General features: G+C 26.9%; 5 protein-coding genes across 5 annotated transcripts; 2 read left to right on the forward strand and 3 right to left on the reverse strand.

Annotated features, from left to right (window-relative positions):
* Positions 1 to 27: 27 nt before the first annotated feature.
* On the reverse strand, positions 28 to 1,863 carry FG379_001666 (uncharacterized protein; the record flags this gene model as incomplete). Its single annotated transcript, XM_067327269.1, has 2 exons — positions 28 to 1,329; positions 1,410 to 1,863. Coding segments are annotated over 2 exons (1,756 nt in total), but the record flags the coding sequence as incomplete, so codon positions are not given.
* Positions 1,864 to 2,186: 323 nt separating this feature from the next.
* On the reverse strand, positions 2,187 to 4,499 carry FG379_001756 (uncharacterized protein; the record flags this gene model as incomplete). Its single annotated transcript, XM_067327359.1, has 1 exon — positions 2,187 to 4,499. One exon carries the CDS (start codon positions 4,497 to 4,499, stop codon positions 2,187 to 2,189), a length of 2,313 nt encoding a protein of 770 aa, XP_067184790.1.
* Positions 4,500 to 5,162: 663 nt separating this feature from the next.
* Positions 5,163 to 13,034, forward strand: FG379_001767 (DNA polymerase epsilon catalytic subunit; the record flags this gene model as incomplete). Its single annotated transcript, XM_067327370.1, has 1 exon — positions 5,163 to 13,034. The coding sequence occupies one exon, from the start codon at positions 5,163 to 5,165 to the stop codon at positions 13,032 to 13,034; it is 7,872 nt and encodes a 2,623-aa protein (XP_067184801.1).
* Positions 13,035 to 13,224: 190 nt separating this feature from the next.
* Positions 13,225 to 16,488, reverse strand: FG379_001778 (SEC24C-like component of COPII coatamer of ER-golgi vesicles; the record flags this gene model as incomplete). The annotated part of the gene is made up of 1 exon (XM_067327381.1): positions 13,225 to 16,488. One exon carries the CDS (start codon positions 16,486 to 16,488, stop codon positions 13,225 to 13,227), a length of 3,264 nt encoding a protein of 1,087 aa, XP_067184812.1.
* A 1,640-nt stretch (positions 16,489 to 18,128) lies between these two features.
* On the forward strand, positions 18,129 to 20,108 carry FG379_001789 (uncharacterized protein; the record flags this gene model as incomplete). The annotated part of the gene is made up of 1 exon (XM_067327392.1): positions 18,129 to 20,108. One exon carries the CDS (start codon positions 18,129 to 18,131, stop codon positions 20,106 to 20,108), a length of 1,980 nt encoding a protein of 659 aa, XP_067184823.1.
* Positions 20,109 to 20,200: the final 92 nt, after the last annotated feature.

A 20,200-nucleotide genomic window follows, 5' to 3' on the forward strand; every position in this document is an offset into this window, starting at 1 on the left:
CTTTTGTTGTTGTATTTGTTTTAGCACTAGCCTTGTTGGTTGTGTTTGTTGCTTTTGTTGTTACACCCGTATTTTTGGTTGTATTTGTTGTCACACTTGTCTTGTTGGTTGTATTTGTTGCTTTTGTTGTTACACCCGTATTTTTGGTTGTATTTGTTGTCACACTTGTCTTTTTGGTTGTATTTGTCACTTTATTTGTTACAACCGTATTGTTAGTTGTAATTGATGTGTACAATTCAGATTCATTATTATTTAAATCGGCACTATTAACAGTAGATGTATTGATAGATGTTTGTTTATTCGATAAATTATTATTATTATTATTAGTGATTTCAGTATTTTCATTTTTTGAACCTTCACCTGTATCTTGATTGTTATTATTTACTATATTTGATATCAGTGAATTTGATAGTTCATTTAATAAATCACCACTTCCTGAATGTAGTTGATCATTTACTTGACTTTCATCCGTTATTACATCGTCATTATTTGAAATCTCTTCATACTCCATTATCTCTTTTGTTTCATAATTACTTAAATTCTCTTCCGAGTTTTCAAGAGTATTGCTTATTTGCTCTAAAGTAGTGGTAATAGTAGTTGTTTTTGTAGTTGTTTTTGTAGTAGTTGTAATTATTTGTTGGTTAATTTTTTTTTTTGTATTAAAGTTATTATTTTTTATATTTTTGCTAATGTTACTATTATTAATTTCGCTTGATTTAGTAAAATCGTATAATACTGGTTTCTTATCTCCAATGTATCTAATAATAGTATTGTTCATATTAATTGGTTGATAGTAATAATGATCATTAATTAGTGGATTTTTTGCGTTAAACCACTTAATTCCCATATTTGTATTAAAGAATACAATTCCAGACACTTTATAATTCATAATTAATGGTATTACATACTTTTGTGTTATACTATTACTGTGTGTTACAATTACTGTTTTCTTTGTATCTGATTTCAAGCAAGAGCTTATTAACCAATATAAATATGACGAGTTTGTAACATTATTACTTCCAATTATTTTACTTGATTTACCATATTCAGGTGGATTTATAGCTGCAATAGTAAATTCGTTTTCATATGCACTTTCAAGTACTTTTGAATTATACCACGTATCTATCAACAGTTTTCCAATAAATAATACTAATCCTTTTTCTATTCCAGCCTTTTGTTTTAAATATATTAATTCAATATCAATATCAGATGAGCAGGATAATATTTGTTTACTTTGCTGTTTATTTTCATTTATTGATTCTTTTAATTTGTTTTCTTCAATATTTGCTTCATCAATAAATAATGTGCTTGCAGAATACTCGGAAGATACTTTTTTGTTGTTTAATTTATTATTAATAGTTAATTAAAGTTATATATATTCTAGCATTAAAATATTAATTTAAACTTACCCAATGATTGTTTATAAACTATTGAAAATAAACTAGTTATAATTATACATAGTATTGTTAATGTGCCATTTAATTGTCTTAGTTTTTTGCCTTTATGAGATTTTGGTTTTAAAATAATTTTACCTATTATCCAACCAAGAATCCATGGTATTATAGGTAAACCTAATATACCTATTAAAAAAAAGATTAATTGTATCTTATCATTCCTATATTTAACCCTTAATAATGATTTTGATGTCCTTCTTTGTATAATATCTAATTTATATAACTTTAATAGTTTTTTTCCACTTTTTTTACATTTATTATTAGTTTCATCATAGATAATTATATATTCTGAGTTATTGTCTTTATTTGGTAGTTTCCTATTTTTCGATTCATTTTCATTTATTATATTGTATTTGCTACTATTGTGTTTGTTTATTTTATTGCAAATTTCGTGCTTTTTATTGTTCATTTATTCCATTAACTCTTTATTTTTTTGTATTTTAATTTCAAGGTTGCACATTTACAAATAAATATATGCAAATATGAAACATATTTTCCATCATCTGGTGACGAACCCCTTTTTTCCATCTCAAAAATAAACAGAAATAAATTGAAAAAATAATCAAAAATAATTAAATAAAGGGAAACTATAGCTAATATTTTTAATTTAAATAGGAATATGTGAAAAATAGTAATAACAACGAAATTGATAATTTTTTTTTTAAAACTAGTAAACTATACAAAAATAACAATTTTATTATCAATAAGATACATGTTAATATATAAAAGAACTTAATTTATCTTTGTAATATTTTGAATTAATGGATGTGAGTAAGCTTCTAATATATTAGGCCTTTTATCAGAGTCATACGTCAAAAGCCATTTAATATATGATATACATTCTGAAGAAATATTTTCATCAAATATGGGATCTTTTTTAGCCTCAATAGGTATTAATGAGAATGCTTCAGCAATAGAACTACTTTTAAGGCCAAATGGTCTTCTTAAATGAAGTATTTCATAAAAAATACAACCTATTGCCCATATATCAACCTTATGATTAATAATTCTCGGACTATCTATTGTATCACCTGGTCTCAATAATATTTCAGGTGGTTGATACCATACAGTGCCACCACCTATTCTTTCAATAATGACACTTTCAGATATTGAATCAACCATTTTACTAAGTCCAAAATCTGCAATTTTACAACAGCCTTTATGCAGAATGATATTACCAGGCTTTAGATCATAATGTATAATTGAATTTCTATGTGTAGATAATTTGTTGCCATCCTTATCTATATTATTTAAATATAATATACCTTCCAATATTTGTCTAATCCAAATTATTGCTAATTTCTCCGGGATATAACCATTTGTTTTTATAAATGTATCTAAATCAGGACCATCACAAAGCTCCATAATTGTAACAAGTCTGTCATTATCAACTTCAAAACAATGTAACATATTAACTATATTTGGATGTTTTAAGTCTCTATGTAATTTTATTTCGTTACTTACTCTTTCTACACAAACAATTCTTTCGTGTTCTGTCATATCTGGTGTTAATTCATGTATTTTTGCTGCAGTAATATTTAATGTATTCATATTTAACACTTCCCAAACTTCAGCAAATCCACCTTTGCCTATCATATTCAGAAGCGTATAAGATTGTAATGCAGATAATGTGCTCATACTATTATACTTTGAATTTTGTTGATGCTTAAATAGTCTTGATTTCTTTAAATATAAACTTCTTTCTATATCCAAATTTACACCAGCAATTCCCAATTTTCTTGTAAAATCGTCGATGTAATCTTTTCTCTTATTTAATATCGCATTCGCTATTTTCTCATTTAAACAAGAATCATTATTTAATAGTTGTATACTATTCAATATTTGATATGGAGTTTCATTTGAATAACTTAATAGTGAATTTTTATAATTTTGTATATTATTAAATATTAGTCCATCCCTATATATTTCTTCATCCAAATATTCGAGATTAATTATCTTATTTTCACTACTGTTATTATTATTATTATTATTATTGTTATCTGTACTTAATTCGTTATTGGATGCTACCGTATTATAATGTGGATAATCTATATTCATATTTGTTGTATTATAATCAAAGTCTGACTTATTTGTATCTTTTTGTGTACAGTAATAATAGTTATTCATTGAATTGATGCTGCTTTTCATTGTATTAACATTGTCATACGTATTATTTTCTTTATTTGTATAGTAAACGCCTTCGCGATTATTTACTTGATTTTGTACGTTTGTAATAAGAGAATTATTGTTACTCTGAATTTCTTGAATGCCATTTATTTCAACAAGACTATTACTGAATTTATGACTTAGGGATTGAGTGCGATTGCTATTAATAGTATTATTTTCATCTACTATCTTTATTTCAGAATCATTAACATTGCTCTCGCTATTAATATTAATTGATTTATATTCTTTTATTGTTTTATCTTTATGTTCGGGAATGGCATGTTTCCTCTTCTTTAAAATATTGTTATTTATTGCAGGTGCTATGCCTATTTGATATTCCTGCCAAAAAAAACGGTTTCTATACAGTTCTCTTTCTAATTTTTTACTCTGTATTACTGTTGTTTTAAATGAATTTTTAATTAACGCTAATTTTTTTGTTAGTAAATATTCATTATTCTTAAATTTATCAACGTGTTCTTTTATTTCTACGTACTTTCTTGTTATATCATCTATTTTATCTCTATATTTTATGTAATTATTATAGTCATTTATATTGGTTGTATCAATTTTTATTTCCATAAGGTCATTTCTAATACTTTTCAATAATTCTAATATGTTAAATTCTTTAAACATAAATATCGACTTTTTTTTACTGGCGAATAAATTTAATTCATTATCCGTAACGCCTTCGTCCAGATAAATAGATATTCCACGTTTATTTTGGTTTCCATTTACTGGTGAATGCAACCTCTTATAGAAAGATCTATATCTACTCAAGTATTTAGTCGCAAGTACTTGTTCGTGAACGGATAAGGCATTCATTTTGTTATTTGGCGAATTTTCATCAAGATCATTTTTTCCTGTAACATAGTTAATCATCTTTTAATTCAAATTATCCTTTTTTATTGATGATAACAAATTTATGACTTAAGTATTTTGATTAATATAACTCATTTATACAATAAACAATTAAAAAACAAAATTTTATGTATTTGAAATTGATTAATAACTTTAAATACTATATCATCGTGATTAAAAACTTGATATTTAAATTTATAATTAGTTTAATGATTTATTATGTTAAGGTTTATATATTGTATTGTGGGGAAATAGCTAGTACCGGTACTAATTTTTTGCACAGGTTTATTGCGGGAAAAAAAATACACACAAGTAGTTTATAAATTTAATTAGAGCACAATTACTAGAGAAAAAAATAAAGATAAATAATTTATCTCTGAAATTATATGTATTTGTTTGTGTATTATATGTAAATAAATATATTTAAAGTCATTTACTTTCTCAAATAAATATCATCACTTTAAAAACTAAAAAGTTCCACCATCACAATATAAATAGGTGATAAAATGATTTCATTGCTTTAAAATATAATGAATAAATATATAAGTAAATAATTAAACATATATGAAAATACTGAATTAAAACATCTAACTGAAATTTATTTGTTGTTATAGATATTATTATTATTATTTTGTTATTTTAGAATTATTAAAAGAAAAAAAGATAATATAAAATATAGATTAAATGAAGAATCATAACTATGGAAAAGATGTAGACTTGAAAGATGAAAAAAGTTATCAAAAAAAAATAAAATCTTTAAATTTAGATAAAATATTTGAAATATCAACTCAAAAAACAGGTATTGAGAATAAAGATGTAGGTTATCTATATAATGTTCAAGTATCTTCGGAATTAATAAAAGATGATAGTGTAGGAGTAATAGAAAGTGATGGAAATGCACTTTTGAATGGTGGCGTTATAGAATCATATTTAGAGCATTCATGTTTACATCTATACTTTGTAAATAAACAAGGATTAACATATAAAAGTCCATTTTTTTTCAGACCATATTTTTATTTAGGACTGGTAAGTGGCGTAGATACAGACTGGCTATTAACAAATTTAGAACATAAATACAAAGAATATAATATAGAATTTAGTTTAATTAAAAAAGTAGACTTGTCATTAGATAATCATTTATTAGGTGAAAAAAAAGAATTAATTAAAGTGTCATTTGTTAATGTTAAATTATTAGTTAAAGTAAAGGGAGACATATCAAACTACATCAAAAATAAAGAAAGAAACACACTTAAAAATGAATTATATTTTGTGGAATTTGAAAAGTTTTGTGATGTACTAGATGCAATAGACGATATATACGAATTTGATATTTTATATGAAACGAGAGTATTGATAGATAATAATATATCTGTTGGAATGTGGTATGAGACAATAAGATGGACAAATGAATTACTTGAATTAAATTGTTTAAAGGATGATACGACGGCACCAGATTTAAGGTGTTTAGCATGGGATATAGAAACTACAAAAGAACCACTTAAATTTCCGAATGTTGAAAAAGATCAAATAATGATGATATCTTGTGTATTTGAAGGACAAGGTTATTTGATTACAAATAGAGAAATAGTTTCGAATGATATTATAGATTTCGAATATTCGCCTAAAAAAGAGTTTGTATCATATTTTAAATGTATAAATTGCGATAATGAAGAATTATTAATTGAATGTTATGTTAAGCTAATACAAAAATTAAAACCTCATATAATTGCATCCTATAACGGTGATAATTTTGATTTTCCATTTTTATATGATAGAGCAAAAAAATATGGTATTAATGTGACACAGGAATGGGGTATTAAAATGAATTTTGACTTATCTGCTGGAGTAGGTGTGGGGAACTTAAAAACAATATTTTCTGGTACAAATATTATTCATTTTGATTGTTATAGGTGGGTAGAACGTGATTCATATTTACCCTGTGGTTCACGCAGTTTGAAGAGTGTAACAAAAGCGAAGTTACGTTATAATCCTGTAGAATTAGATCCTGAATTAATGGTTCCGTATGCCATTAATAAGCCAGAGCTGTTAGCAGAATATTCAGTATCAGATGCAGTAGCTACGTATTACTTATATAAAACATATGTACATACGTTTATATTTGCCTTAGCAACAATTATTCCATTATCACCAGAGGATTTATTAAGAAGAGGCACCGGTACACTATGTGAAAATTTATTGATGAAAGAAGCATTTACTAATAATATATTATTTCCAAATAAAAAAATTCAAAATTCAATGGAGTTTTATCAGAATAGACCAATATTGAATAGCACATATGTAGGTGCTACTGTAGAATCATTATGTAGTGGTATATTTAGGGCAGATATTGCAGAAAAGTTTAATTTAAATCAGAATACATTGAAAACTTTAATTGATAACATTGATTCAACATTATTATTTGGATTAAAAGAATTGGGTGGTGATATAGATAGTATTGAAAATTATGAAAATATTAAAAATGATATCCTAAACAAATTAAATAACTTTTATTTAAATCCAATACAAAATGTAATGCCACTAATATATCATTTAGATGTAGCAGCTATGTATCCAAATATTATATTAACTAATAGACTGCAGCCAACAGCAATTATTAATGAAACAAAGTGTATGCGTTGTCCATTTTATTCAGAATCACATAAATGCCAACGAAAAATGAATTGGAGGTGGAAAGGTGACGTGTTTCCGATATCTAGAGGTGAAATGGATAGAATGATTAAACATCTCCGATTGGAAACATTTGAAAATGTTAAAACAGAACAAGATAAGGCAGGAAAAAAGTCATATAATAATAGTAATAATGATGAAGACTATGATAATTCTGACGACAATTCGGATAATGAGTTTTATGACGAAAATATTCGTGCAGGTAATCAAAATAATGGTAATGAACATGCAAACAAATTTAATGAGAAAAATATATCTAACATTAAAAAAAGAATAAAGTGGACGTCATTAACTGCAAAACAACAATCTGAGATACTTATTCAAAGAATGAAAACATATTCTAGTAAACTATATAGAAAACAAACCGATAATGTAGAAGAAACAAGGTCATCAATTGTATGTCAGAGAGAAAATTCATTTTACATAGACACAGTAAGGAGATTTAGGGATAGGAGATACATATATAAAACAAAAAAAAAAGAGGCAGAAGAAAAAATACGTAAAGCAGAGGAAGAAAATAATTTGATAGCAAAAAAAGATGCACAAGATGAAGAATTGTTGTATGAGTCACTACAGTTGGCACATAAATGTATATTAAATTCTTTCTATGGTTATGTAATGAGAAAAGGTAGTAGATGGTTTTCAATGGAAATGGCAGCAATAGTTACATGGCTTGGCGGAAATGTAATAAAAGAAGCAAGAATATTAATGGAGGGAATAGGAAAACCATTAGAATTGGATACAGATGGAATATGGGCAATATTACCATCGGGCTTTCCAGAAGAGTACAATCTAATATTTAAAGATGGCAAAAAAAAAAGATTAAATTATATATGCACTATATTGAACCAACAGGTACATAAGAATTGGACTAATTATCAATATATGGAATATGATAGCATAGGGCAAAAATATAATGTAAAAATAGAAAATTCTATATATTTTGAAGTAGATGGCCCATATAAATGTTTTTTTATGCCTGCATCAGATAAACAAAACAAGTTATTAAAAAAAAGGTATGCAGTCTTTGATTTTGAAAATAAGTTAAGAGAACTTAAGGGATTTGAACTAAAAAGAAGAGGTGAATTGCAGTTGATAAAAATATTACAAGAAGAATTGTTTCCTGCGTTCTTACGTGGTAAAACTAGGAAAGAAGCATATGATTCAGTTGCATCCATTTCTCGAAAATGGTTAAATTTAATAGAAACAAAGGGAAAAGGTATATTGGATGATGAGCAATTATTTTTTCTAATTTCAGAGTCTAAAAATATGTCAAAAAGTGTTGAACAAATGGGAGAGGCTAAATCAATGTCTATTACGACAGCAAGAAGATTATTTGAGTTTTTACAAAATCCATCATATATATTGGATAAAAATGTTGTATGTAAATTTATAGTTTCTGAATATCCTAAAGGCGTAGATAAAAGTCAAAGAGCAATACCACTGTCTATTTTTTCAACTCCATTGGAAACAAGAATATCATGGTTATCAAAATGGACAAGGATAAATAAAAATTCAGACGGAAAAAATAAATTTAATGGCAATTTTGTAACAGATGATTCTAATAATTATAATAAAAAGCTAAATGAAGATTACTTTTCTACATGGAATGTTCGTAATATACTAGACTGGGATTATTACAAAAAAAGACTTGAAAATACAATATTAAAAATAGTAATCATACCGGCAATTTCACAGGGACTTAAAAATCCGTTACCTGAATTAGAGGTCCCTTATTGGTTAAAAAATCATGTTGAATTAACGGGACCAAATCAACAAAAAATATCCCAATTCTTCACAGTAGTAAAAAAAGATTTGAATGACAGTATAAAAAAGTTAACTGATAAATATAGTTGTGTGATAAATGGAAAAGAAAATAAAACGAAAATGGATTTAAACAATGACAATAATAATAGTAATAATCATATTGATGATGAAATTAATAGCAATATTAATGACAACAACAATGATAGTAATAATAATATTAATAATAATAGTGACAATAATAATAGTAATGATAATAGTAATGATCTAAAAAAAGAGTTAATTTCCTTGAAAAAATTGAATAAAATAGAAAGAATCAATTTACTTAAGGAGAAAGGCTTTAAAATTTGGTTAAATTACACTCAAAATATTTGGTTAGAGAAATACTTTCTACATAACAAAAGAAGGAATGAATTAAACGATAAATTAAATCTACTAGATAAAGATAAGTTAACTTATTTTGGAGATGGGAATAAGTATAGTGGATTAGAATTTATATCTGAGTATTCATTCTTAACAGACGGAATATTTCACATATTAGATATATACCCTGTTAATATTAACAGTGGTAGTGGTAGCGACAATAAAACGATAGGTTTGTATAACATAGTACTTTATTCAGAAAAAACAGGTCAATGCCATGTTGTTATGTTTGAATTTTTCAGACGTTTTTATATTGCAACAAATGTTTCAGTACAAATAATGGACAACAATGAAGATAATGGTAATATTGGTGAATTATCTTATAAGTCATTAGTAAATGGAAAAGAATTACCTAGAGGAGTTGATTATAATCACTTAACAGAAGTAACAATGTCTGAAAGGAGATTTCAAAATTCAAAATCAACTTTATTATGCGACCATAATACGGTTGGAATTTATGAGACAAATATACCACTTGAGTTTACTATACTTGAAAAATTTGGTAATATTATTGAAAGCATAACACCTAATGCAGACAAATTCATATTAAACAATGGAGTAGTTAGTGAAAAATATTGGAAAAGTTATTCAGATAAATACAAACAAATAGAATATGGCAATTCAATCAATTGGCTAATGTTAACAATAATTAATTTTGAAGATAGAATTTGTTTGTTATTGATTGATATAAATAAATTTGACCTATATTTAAATTTTTCATCAGGGCCAAATATTCCAGTGAATTTGATCAATTCAGAATTAAAAAACAAGCTAGATAAATATATTTTGACAAGTAATATAAATAATATATATACAAATTATTATAAATCAAATAGCGATTCATTCAGGAATATTGATTTGATTATAGAAAACTTAATAAAAGATAATGTAAATAATAGTTCATTCGTATTATTAGTATATTCAAATATAAAGATAGAGAAGTTAAAATCAATGAACATTGATATAAATACTATAAAAGAAAATGTTAGGAATGATAATGATAATAATAATATGTATTTTAGTAAAAAAAAGGTACTAAAAAAAAATATTATAACAATATGGTCAGATATCGATGAATATACATACAACAGTAAATTCACGAAATTTAATTGGCACAATGAGGTTATATTAGAAAGTATATTAATATTAAAGGAAAACATAAATAAACTAAAGTTAACTTTTGAATTATCTAAGGTAATTAGACTTCCAGTATTATATTTAATCCAATACAAACATGATTTATCTTATTTGATATATGATATATTGTATTCGAGAGAATTACATTCAATGGGTTTATTGAGTTGGGGTTGTAATGGTAATCTACCGGATTTAGGTAACCCACGTTTAATAAAATTATCTAAAAATGACTGGGATATTAAAAAGCTTGGTATATCGTTAAATAACAAACATATATATTATAAGGAAAACAACGATGATATATTTATTAGTTGCAATAACATTAACGATAACAATGTTAATAACATTAGTGTTGTTGGTAATGACGATATAATTGAAATAGTTAGGCCGGGGGTTTATAGAAGTTATTGTGCTGAATTAGAATTTAGACAGTGGCTTATAGTAGAATCAGTTAGAAATTGTATGGTTATTTCAGACAAATATAAATTGGATGATTTTAATAAAACCGGTCAAAACAACGTATTGTTAAAAAAAGAATTCAGAAAAAAGGTGAATGAAAATAATAATAAAGAAAGATCAGTAACATACAATTTAGGCAAAAATAAACTAAGCAACACTAACAATAAAAATGATGTCATTTTAACACAAAGTTTTCACAATCATTCTTCTCTTTCAACTTCATCTGCGTTTTTATGTCTAAAAAACACCATTAATTACTTAAGAGAGATTGTAGAAAAAACAAATGTCTGTACTATATTTGATAAATACAACAGTAATTTAGATGAAGAAAGTAATGATAACGATGAATACAAAAATAATGATATTAATAAAGATATTGAAGATGATTGTGGCAATAATAATTCAGCAGCTATCACTGTTAGTAACAATATACTTGTGGAATTTATAATAACTCTACAAGATAGTTTTTACTCATGGTTGTGTTCTCCTAAATCATTACTATATGACCCTGCATTAATAGATGTAACGAAAGAATACACAAGTAGATATTTTAAATTGTTAGATTCTGACTTGAGAGAATTAGGAATAAACGTAGTATATGGAAACATAAGAAGAATGCTGGTTACATTAAATATAGATGAATTGAAAAATAGTGGAATAAAAGGCATAAATGAATTAAGAGAGCACTATATTAAAATGACGAATATATTAAATAGCAAAAAATTGTATTCTGGAATATCATTAACACCTAATGCTGAATATAAGGCAGTGATACAAATAGATAGAAGTAACTACTTGAGGAGAACATTTGATATTGAAGAACCATATGATATTAATTTAAATATATTAAATTATTATCCAGTTAACTCTAGAAAATTTATAATTGATGAAATACTTAATTTTTTGATGCTGCCATTGAGAAAATTAAGAAGTTATAATAAAAAAAACTCTGACAATAATGTTATAAACAATAATAAGTTGTTATATGATATTGTCAATGATCTATTTGGTCCATTCAGCGAAAATTTCGAAAACTTTTTACAAGCTATAACTAATTCCAATTATATACTTAATAAATATGGAATAGATCAATATTTTGATCCATTAAAGGATACAAATTACGACAATTATAGTAGTAATTTAAAATCAAACTCGACTACTGAAAACATTAATCCAAATATTTCAGACAATAATGAGATAAACATTGTTCCATTTGCAATATATCCCTCAAATTCATCATATAATAAGAATAAATACGTAAAGTTGAACGGTAGCAATAATCGAATCAGTAACAAAAATATTGGTTTATTTGATTTTCCAGAGTGTATTGGTAACAAATCGATGAGTTCAAACTTTATTAACAATATTTCAGGAGGTTTTAACATTCAAAGAAACCATTTAAGCATTGAATTATCCAGATTGTTTCTGTATATATGGAGTTTAGATAAATCATTTTATATTGATGACATCAAAAAAAAGAATTACGAGCAAATTAAATACATGATTTGCCAAACAATAAATGTTTCAGAATTTGACCAACTTATAACTAAAAAGTGGTCAACTCCTTTTTACTCTTACATAATTAAAGATTTTAAATGCCCACATTGTTTTGAAATAGACGACTTTGATTTTATTGGAAATTTAGTTGTAGATAATGATAATAGCAATGAATATGATTATTTTGGTGACAATAATAATAGTGCAAGTGAACAAAGCAAAGGTTATGGTTGCAAGCAAGTTTGTTGGTATTGTAATCACTGTAATAATGAAATAAACTACAGATATATTGAAGAAAGATTACTAAGCGAATTTTTTGAAAGGCTCGAAGTTATTCAGTTTCAAGACATACTATGTTGCAATTGCAAGTCCGTTCAGATAGGTTATTTACAAACAAAGTGCCAAAATTGTACTGGTGGATATTTAGTTACGAGATTAAACTATTACCATAATTTTAAGGAATTTTTCTATTTGTTTAACTCAGTTGCAGAGTTTTACTCTAAATATAATACTGGCAAAATTAATAGACAATTTGAGGCTCTAATACAAATTAAAAACACATATGAAAACGTATTTATTATTAATTAACTAACTATTTTCGGTATCATTAAACATATTAAAGTTTCATCTTAATTATATATCTACTAATTATGATAGTATGTTTTTTTTTCCACAAGAAAGTTGAATAAGAAAAAAATAATATTAATAACGTTTAAATAAATAGTGCTAAAAAAAAACAAACTAAATAGGACAAATAATATAAATAATACAATATTGCTTATGAATCAACTAATTTACTTTGAACTAATTTATGCACATTGCATAAAAAGTCAACGTAACTCATTTCACATCCATATGGATCTTCAACCAATAGAGCCTTAAGCTTAGATTCAAGCTTTTGTGAATAATTAGACACTATAATAACAGGCATATAGGTTGATATTGAAAATCTGTCAGTTCTTATTTGTTGTATAATATTAGATATTCTGGAACGGATATTCATTTTTGAAACGTCCATTTCTATGCTTTCTGTAATAAGACTTATTTTATTAAAGTTATCGCTATTTATATTGTCAACACCAAATAAATCATTTATTATATTTGAATCTACTTGCGAACCTATATATATGTATATTTCTCTGCCATTTTCCAATATGTATATGCCATCAGATAATATTCTCTCACCCGAGCAAGCTATTGAACTATTAAGCCAAAATCTAGATATTACAGGTAGTTCTGGTAAATTAGATGATAACAATGTATTATCATTATTATTTTCGCTAAATTGCATTGTTATTTGATAAGGAATTCCAACAGAATCCAATCTTTGTAACTCATTATTTTCATTTGAAATTAACGAATGATGAATAGGGTATAATCTCGGATATAATAATGCTGTGGTGTAACTTACAGAAGCATGCAGTAATTCATATAACCCCACAATTTGTTCCGATATCGAAAATTCTAACACGGTATTTAAGGGCATTAAAGCAGGACATTTAAACAAGGAAGATATATATATTAGTGTTAATTTCAATGAATCTGGTAATATCAATTGTCCTGTAGAAGATGTATTTGCGCAATTCTCTCTATATGAAAATAGCATATCTATTACGGAATTAAGTGTTTCTTGTTTCCACATTAATAGTAAATTATTTGAGTTTTTACTTGATGAGAACGGAAGTCCCGGAACTAAATTGTTAATATTCAAACTATTATTTATCGTATTGCCAATGCTAGTACCAATACCTCCTATACTATTTGCCATGCCACTACCACTAGTAACGCCACTACCATTTATACCACTGTTATTCCCACATATACCAACATTGCTGTTATTACTATAAGAGTTATTATTGTTATTACCGTTCCCTTTTCCTCCTATTCTTTGTCCTTTAGATACGATATGATGAGCAGCCATTCTTGCATATATGTTTACAATAGGTTCAATTGATGCATATCTAAATGCAGTAGTTATGCTTGTAGTTACTGGAATAGATATAGTCAATACACGCAATAATCTAACTCTTTTATCCTTGCATGTATAAAGACAGGCAGCTTGCAAATACACATTTTTTTTTTGATCTAGGTTTTCTTCATGTCTTAATAGGAAAGCAATAGCTGTATTACTATCTATTTTAGGTATCTGAAAGGCAGTTAAATCTGGTGTAGGACCACCTGCAGTCCAAGGTGCATATACTTTAGATACCGCTATGCCTTTAGAACATCTTAGTTTAAATGTACAGTCATATGCAACATTATGTATAAAGAATATACTATATAATATTTTATAAACATCATTATATATTTTTTCAAATGAGAAATCTGAGAATAATCTTAGTTTACCACCAGTGTGTTGTGGGATATATGATAATGTACTTGTGGGTAACATGCTAGCATTATTATTAATATAGTCGTTTATGTTATTGTTTATTTGCGTAATAACAAACGTTTCTACCGATACATTCGTACTCTTACACTGTTGTATTAATAAATCCAATTGTTGTATATTATGTACAACATATCCAGATACAAATCCAACTGATTGCTTCATTCCTTTAGAGGTTCTACGAGGGGGTGATTTTGGTGCAATTGTTACCTCTTTATTATTTATAGATGCAATACCTATATTAGGTATTGAAGATATGAATGTTAAAATTGTTCCTGTGCATTTTTTAAGCTGAAATATTTGTATGGCCAATGATAATGCTGAATAATATGCATTATTAGGTGTTATATGTGATTTAAGTAAATCAGGTGCCTTGTCTAGTAATTCATTCAAATAATTAATGGCCTCTGATACAGGTATACATATTTCAGATAAAGGACATGGAATGAATGGTTCCATAATATCTGATATTACAGACATTTTTATTTGAGAAGGTGAATTTTTATTGTACTGATATGGAAATAATATTATCTCTCTTGAATAAAATATAAGTATGACATTCGTTTCAGGTGACCTTTCTGATAGCTGATTAAGTATATGTTTGAGACAATATATTACCATATTTATTATATTATTTTGGTATGAATATGAAGATATCTCTATTAAAAAACAATAACATGGTAATTCTGGTTCTGCAGTTAATCCTAAACTTGCAGGTGCATAGTAATCTACAACTCCATGATATATTTCTGGATAATTAAGCTGATCATCGTTTTGATAATTTTGTGTTTTTATTTGTGATTGAAGTAATCTTAAATAATCCATTGGTATATCAAATGTATGGCCACAAAAATTACATAAACATTGGTCCCCATTTTGGGATACACATGTAAATGGATTAGCATATGCCCTACATCTCACACATCTTATTGGTTCAACTGTTATCGAGGAATTAACTATTGGTACTGGTTTATCTAATTCACTTAATAATGGAAATGGTTGTATTATTGCAGCACATGGTAATTTCATTGATTGTAATATTGAGTGTTGGCTCGGTATTTGATTTAATGTTAATTTATAATATTTACTTGTTGCATTCCCTCTATCTAAAATCATTGAATGCGGCTCATTTAATGAATTAGGTGGGAATGTATATTTATCACTGTCATATATATTACACTCTTTTTCTGTTATGTTTCCAAATACAGGTCTCGGTATCTGTGACGGATCAACTCTAGATTGTATAGGTTTTGTTAATGATGTCACAAATCCACCTTTTTGTTCTGACTCATGCACAGATTCTACATTATTTGTACTTATGTAACTCTGATTTAAACTGTTTGCATGATCATTATAATTATAACCATTATAATTGTGACCATTTACTCTATTACTATAATAGTTATTATTATTTAAGTAATGCGAAGCATTCGAAGAAGCACCATTTTGTGAACTTTGAATATTACTACAACTTAAATTAGGAGCTAAACATCCTCTAATTTCTTCAGTAGAAGCTGAATTATGTTGCGAAGTTAAATTTATATTACGGCTATTTTGATAGGCATTTCCAGCAAGGTTATTTACTTGATTATTCATAGACAACTCTGCCCCACTGTTTAAATAGTTATTGCCATATATCTGACCTACTCTCATAATAACATGTATCTATTATTGTTATTATTATTATTATCCGCACACACAAAAACTACTATAATGACAATAATAACTTAAAGACAGTAATGTTTTTTATACAATAATTGTAATCTTTTAAAACTTTGATAATTTAAAGAGGAAATTTCAAAAGGAAAAATATATTTATTAATGATATTTAGTTCCCAGAATTTCTTACTTTTTTTTCTAACTTAAAATTAATATATAGAAAATTTAAATGCCATTCACATATACAATATGAATATCCAAAAGATGTAGCATAAATTAGAGAGCTTCTCGATATCTAATTAAAATTAAATGAAGAAAAAAATATTACCCTGATTTTCACACTCCTCTTCTTTGTTTTAAATTGTTCCCACTAAACTTACATTTTTCCCTACTTGTAACAATATTTACCATAAATAAATAAATCAATTGAAAAAAAAGCCGCTTAATGAAATGCCGCCACGAGAACATAGTCCACAATTTGTGTTTCAAATTCTAAGCCACTGAATTGATAAGACACGTATACACAACATGGATACGTATACGTCGTCATGGTTTTTTTAAATTACGCAGTTACAGGTAAAAAAATGTTCGAGATAGAATCACTTTTCTTCATTCTTCCTTTACACAGGAAGGATGAGTTGAAAAGTCTCACCCTCCGGGTGAATGACACATTATTAATGGTCAGCTCGTAACTATGGTCCTTCATCGTTGCGTGTGTGAAATAATGATGGTCAACGAATGTTCAATTTAAAGCCAACATTGAAAAAGCTATTGCGTGAGATTTAAGTGTGAATGTTAAATATTTTCAGAAGCTCTTATCCTAAACCAATGTACTGTATTTCAGTTTAATGGTTTCTTTTATACAGACAAAAATTTTAATAAAATTTTTAAATTATACACAATTATCGTTTTGGTAATTTATTAACCGTTCTAATCTTTTTGAGCAGGCAAATTTACCACAGAATTTGTATGGCATGTACCATTCATTATGATTGGTACTGCAACTTTGTTACTCATGCACGACAATATGTAATTATTTTAAAGACCAAATCATACAAAGAAATAATCGGAATTAAAATAAAATCGAATATAATATATACCTGAAACAGAATCATAAATATCACCATAAACTAAGAAACTATGGGTTATTTTAGTAACGTGATGGTCTTAGGTTTTTATCACCACAATTATCTAATTCTAGTTACGTTACATTTGTGAGTTAATGTTTGAGATAAATGGACTGTTTTAACTGGTCCGACGTGAATCTGACCTCCGTTGAGGTATGTGGTTCTCATGCGTGAGATTTTAAATATAACCGGAAATCAGTTCCGCGTGTAGTCGCCGTGCCCGTTAGGCGTGGCTTTTCCGTTTTCCTAGGTTTCTAAGTGTATTACGGACGTAACCCTCTGTTTTTGCGGTCTTGTTTTGGCGTTTTGTCTGGGTGGCGTGAGGGCCGGGTCCCTAATCGTAGTGTGAGGATACGTGTATTTGTCAATTGGGGGAAACGTTGGGGAGATATGTATTTTTATCCATCTTATTTAGATCAGTTTGAATTACTGTGTTGACAAAATTTATATATATTATTTGCATATATTTGTCATTAATAGCCATTATTTATTTATATTAAAGTGAAAATGTCTCAAATATTTGAGTCACTAGGTGATAAATTTGAAAATGAGAATAAGAACATGATAAATCAAGTGGATATACATAATCGAAATGTTTCATTGAGAAATAAAAGTTTACCAGAAAAATTGGAGAAATACTTGAACAATGAAAAGGAGAGAGAGTTAGAGTCTTTATATGAGGAGAATAGACAGTTATTATTAGAAATTGCAAAATTAAGAAAAACAAATCAAATGTTGGTTAAGGACGTGTCGAAGAAGAATGAAATTATTGATAATTTGGATTCAAACTTAGTGGAAGTGGAAGAGAAGTTGGAAAACATAAAAAAGAAAAACATGAATATGTATAATGAAATATTAAACAGGGAAAGACAAAATATTAATATAAAAAATAACAATGAGAAGGTAGAAAATAATTCTAGTGAATATTTTATGAAGGCTTCCAATATAGGTAGATACAATACAGTTGATATAAAAAAATCAAGTTTAAGTAAAATTGACAACAGACCAAAATCGACAAGCAGTAATATTAATGGTAATAATATCGATATTGAGGATTCAAAGTGGTTCCAGAATATAATATTAAAAACAGTTAAAGAAAGTAAAGAATATGATAATTTGAAATATGAAGTTGAAAAATTACAAAAAGAAGTATATTCAATGCAAAGTGATTTAAATAAGAATAATCGTAACATTAGTAATGATTTAGTTTTACAATTTTCAAAAAGTGAAAAGAACTTAAATGGCGATTTTGATAATATTAATACTGTATTTGATTCAAAAAACTCGATAAATAATACTTCTAGTAGTGTAAATACGAATTCGCTAGCTCAAGAACTAAAAGAGATTAATTCACCAAATATTGATTTGAATTTAAATATTAGCAGCTCAAGTAAAGTAGGTTTCAATAATAAAAATGCTGATAAGGAAACAATGCCACCTAGAAGCGTTCATTTACTAATGGGAAAGACATTTTCAAGTTGCAATAATATTGATAAGAAAATAAATCAGTATAAGAGTGGTAAAATGAACGATTTAAATAATTTTAGTGGTATATCAGTGGATTTAGATAAAGAAAATTCTAGATTAAAAAACAACTTTAATAATAACTTTTTCAATTCAACTAATATCGTAAATGAACATGATTATCAATTTAGTAACTCAACTTCAAATCAGTATGTGGGCAATGTTAATTTTATGAACCAAAGGTTGGCGATGAATTCATCTAATATGTTGTATGGTGGTCAAAAACAACCACAAATAACAGCAAATAATAATAACATTAAATATACACGTTTCCACAATTCAAATACAAGTTCAACTTCGGTATTTAATAAAAGAAACAGTAACAATCATGACAATAATAATTCATTTCCGGGTAATGACTATTTTCGCTATCAATTAAATTATGTTAATAATCATAGATCATTGCCTTTTCCTGGATATATCCCGAGTTCTAGCAAAGTTTTGAATAACATAGGTTTATACAATCAATATTATGGACAAGAATATATCCAAAACATTGCCGGTAGCGGAAACAGTAATGGTAATAACAATTTACCATTTAGAATAAAAGTTACACAAAAATTTAGAAGAACAAGGAACACGTCTGTTCCACCTAAATATATTTTAAACAATCGTGTCGAAGATGAAGTAATGTTTGATTGTAACGACAACGACTGTAATAATAATAATGTACAGAACGATATACCACAAGGTTACATATGCTTTAAGACTTCAATTACCTCTCCAATTAATCACGAATCTGAATATTTATCCCCAAGTTCACCGTATTCTTTCTCTTCTTTCGGCAGTGGTATTTGTCCTTGCGATAAGGCCACTAATTATTGCACTATTAAAGAGAATAACGCCAATAGCGGAAACTATATCGCAAGAAATACCGGTTTTAAATCAAGATACTTTTCTTCTAACAATTCAACGTCAAAAAATCAGTTCAAGGGTTCAATAGGACTACTTAAATTGAAATAATTATTGTTAAATATTCAAATAGACATTCTTTTTTCCAGTTAGATCGCTGCCTTGCCATTTTAATGATATATTCCTCAATTCTGTTTTCACTT

The sequence above is a fragment of the Cryptosporidium bovis genome (genome assembly GCF_009768925.1).
Source record: "Cryptosporidium bovis isolate 45015 chromosome Unknown contig_25, whole genome shotgun sequence".
In the NCBI taxonomy this organism is placed as follows: domain Eukaryota; phylum Apicomplexa; class Conoidasida; order Eucoccidiorida; family Cryptosporidiidae; genus Cryptosporidium; species Cryptosporidium bovis.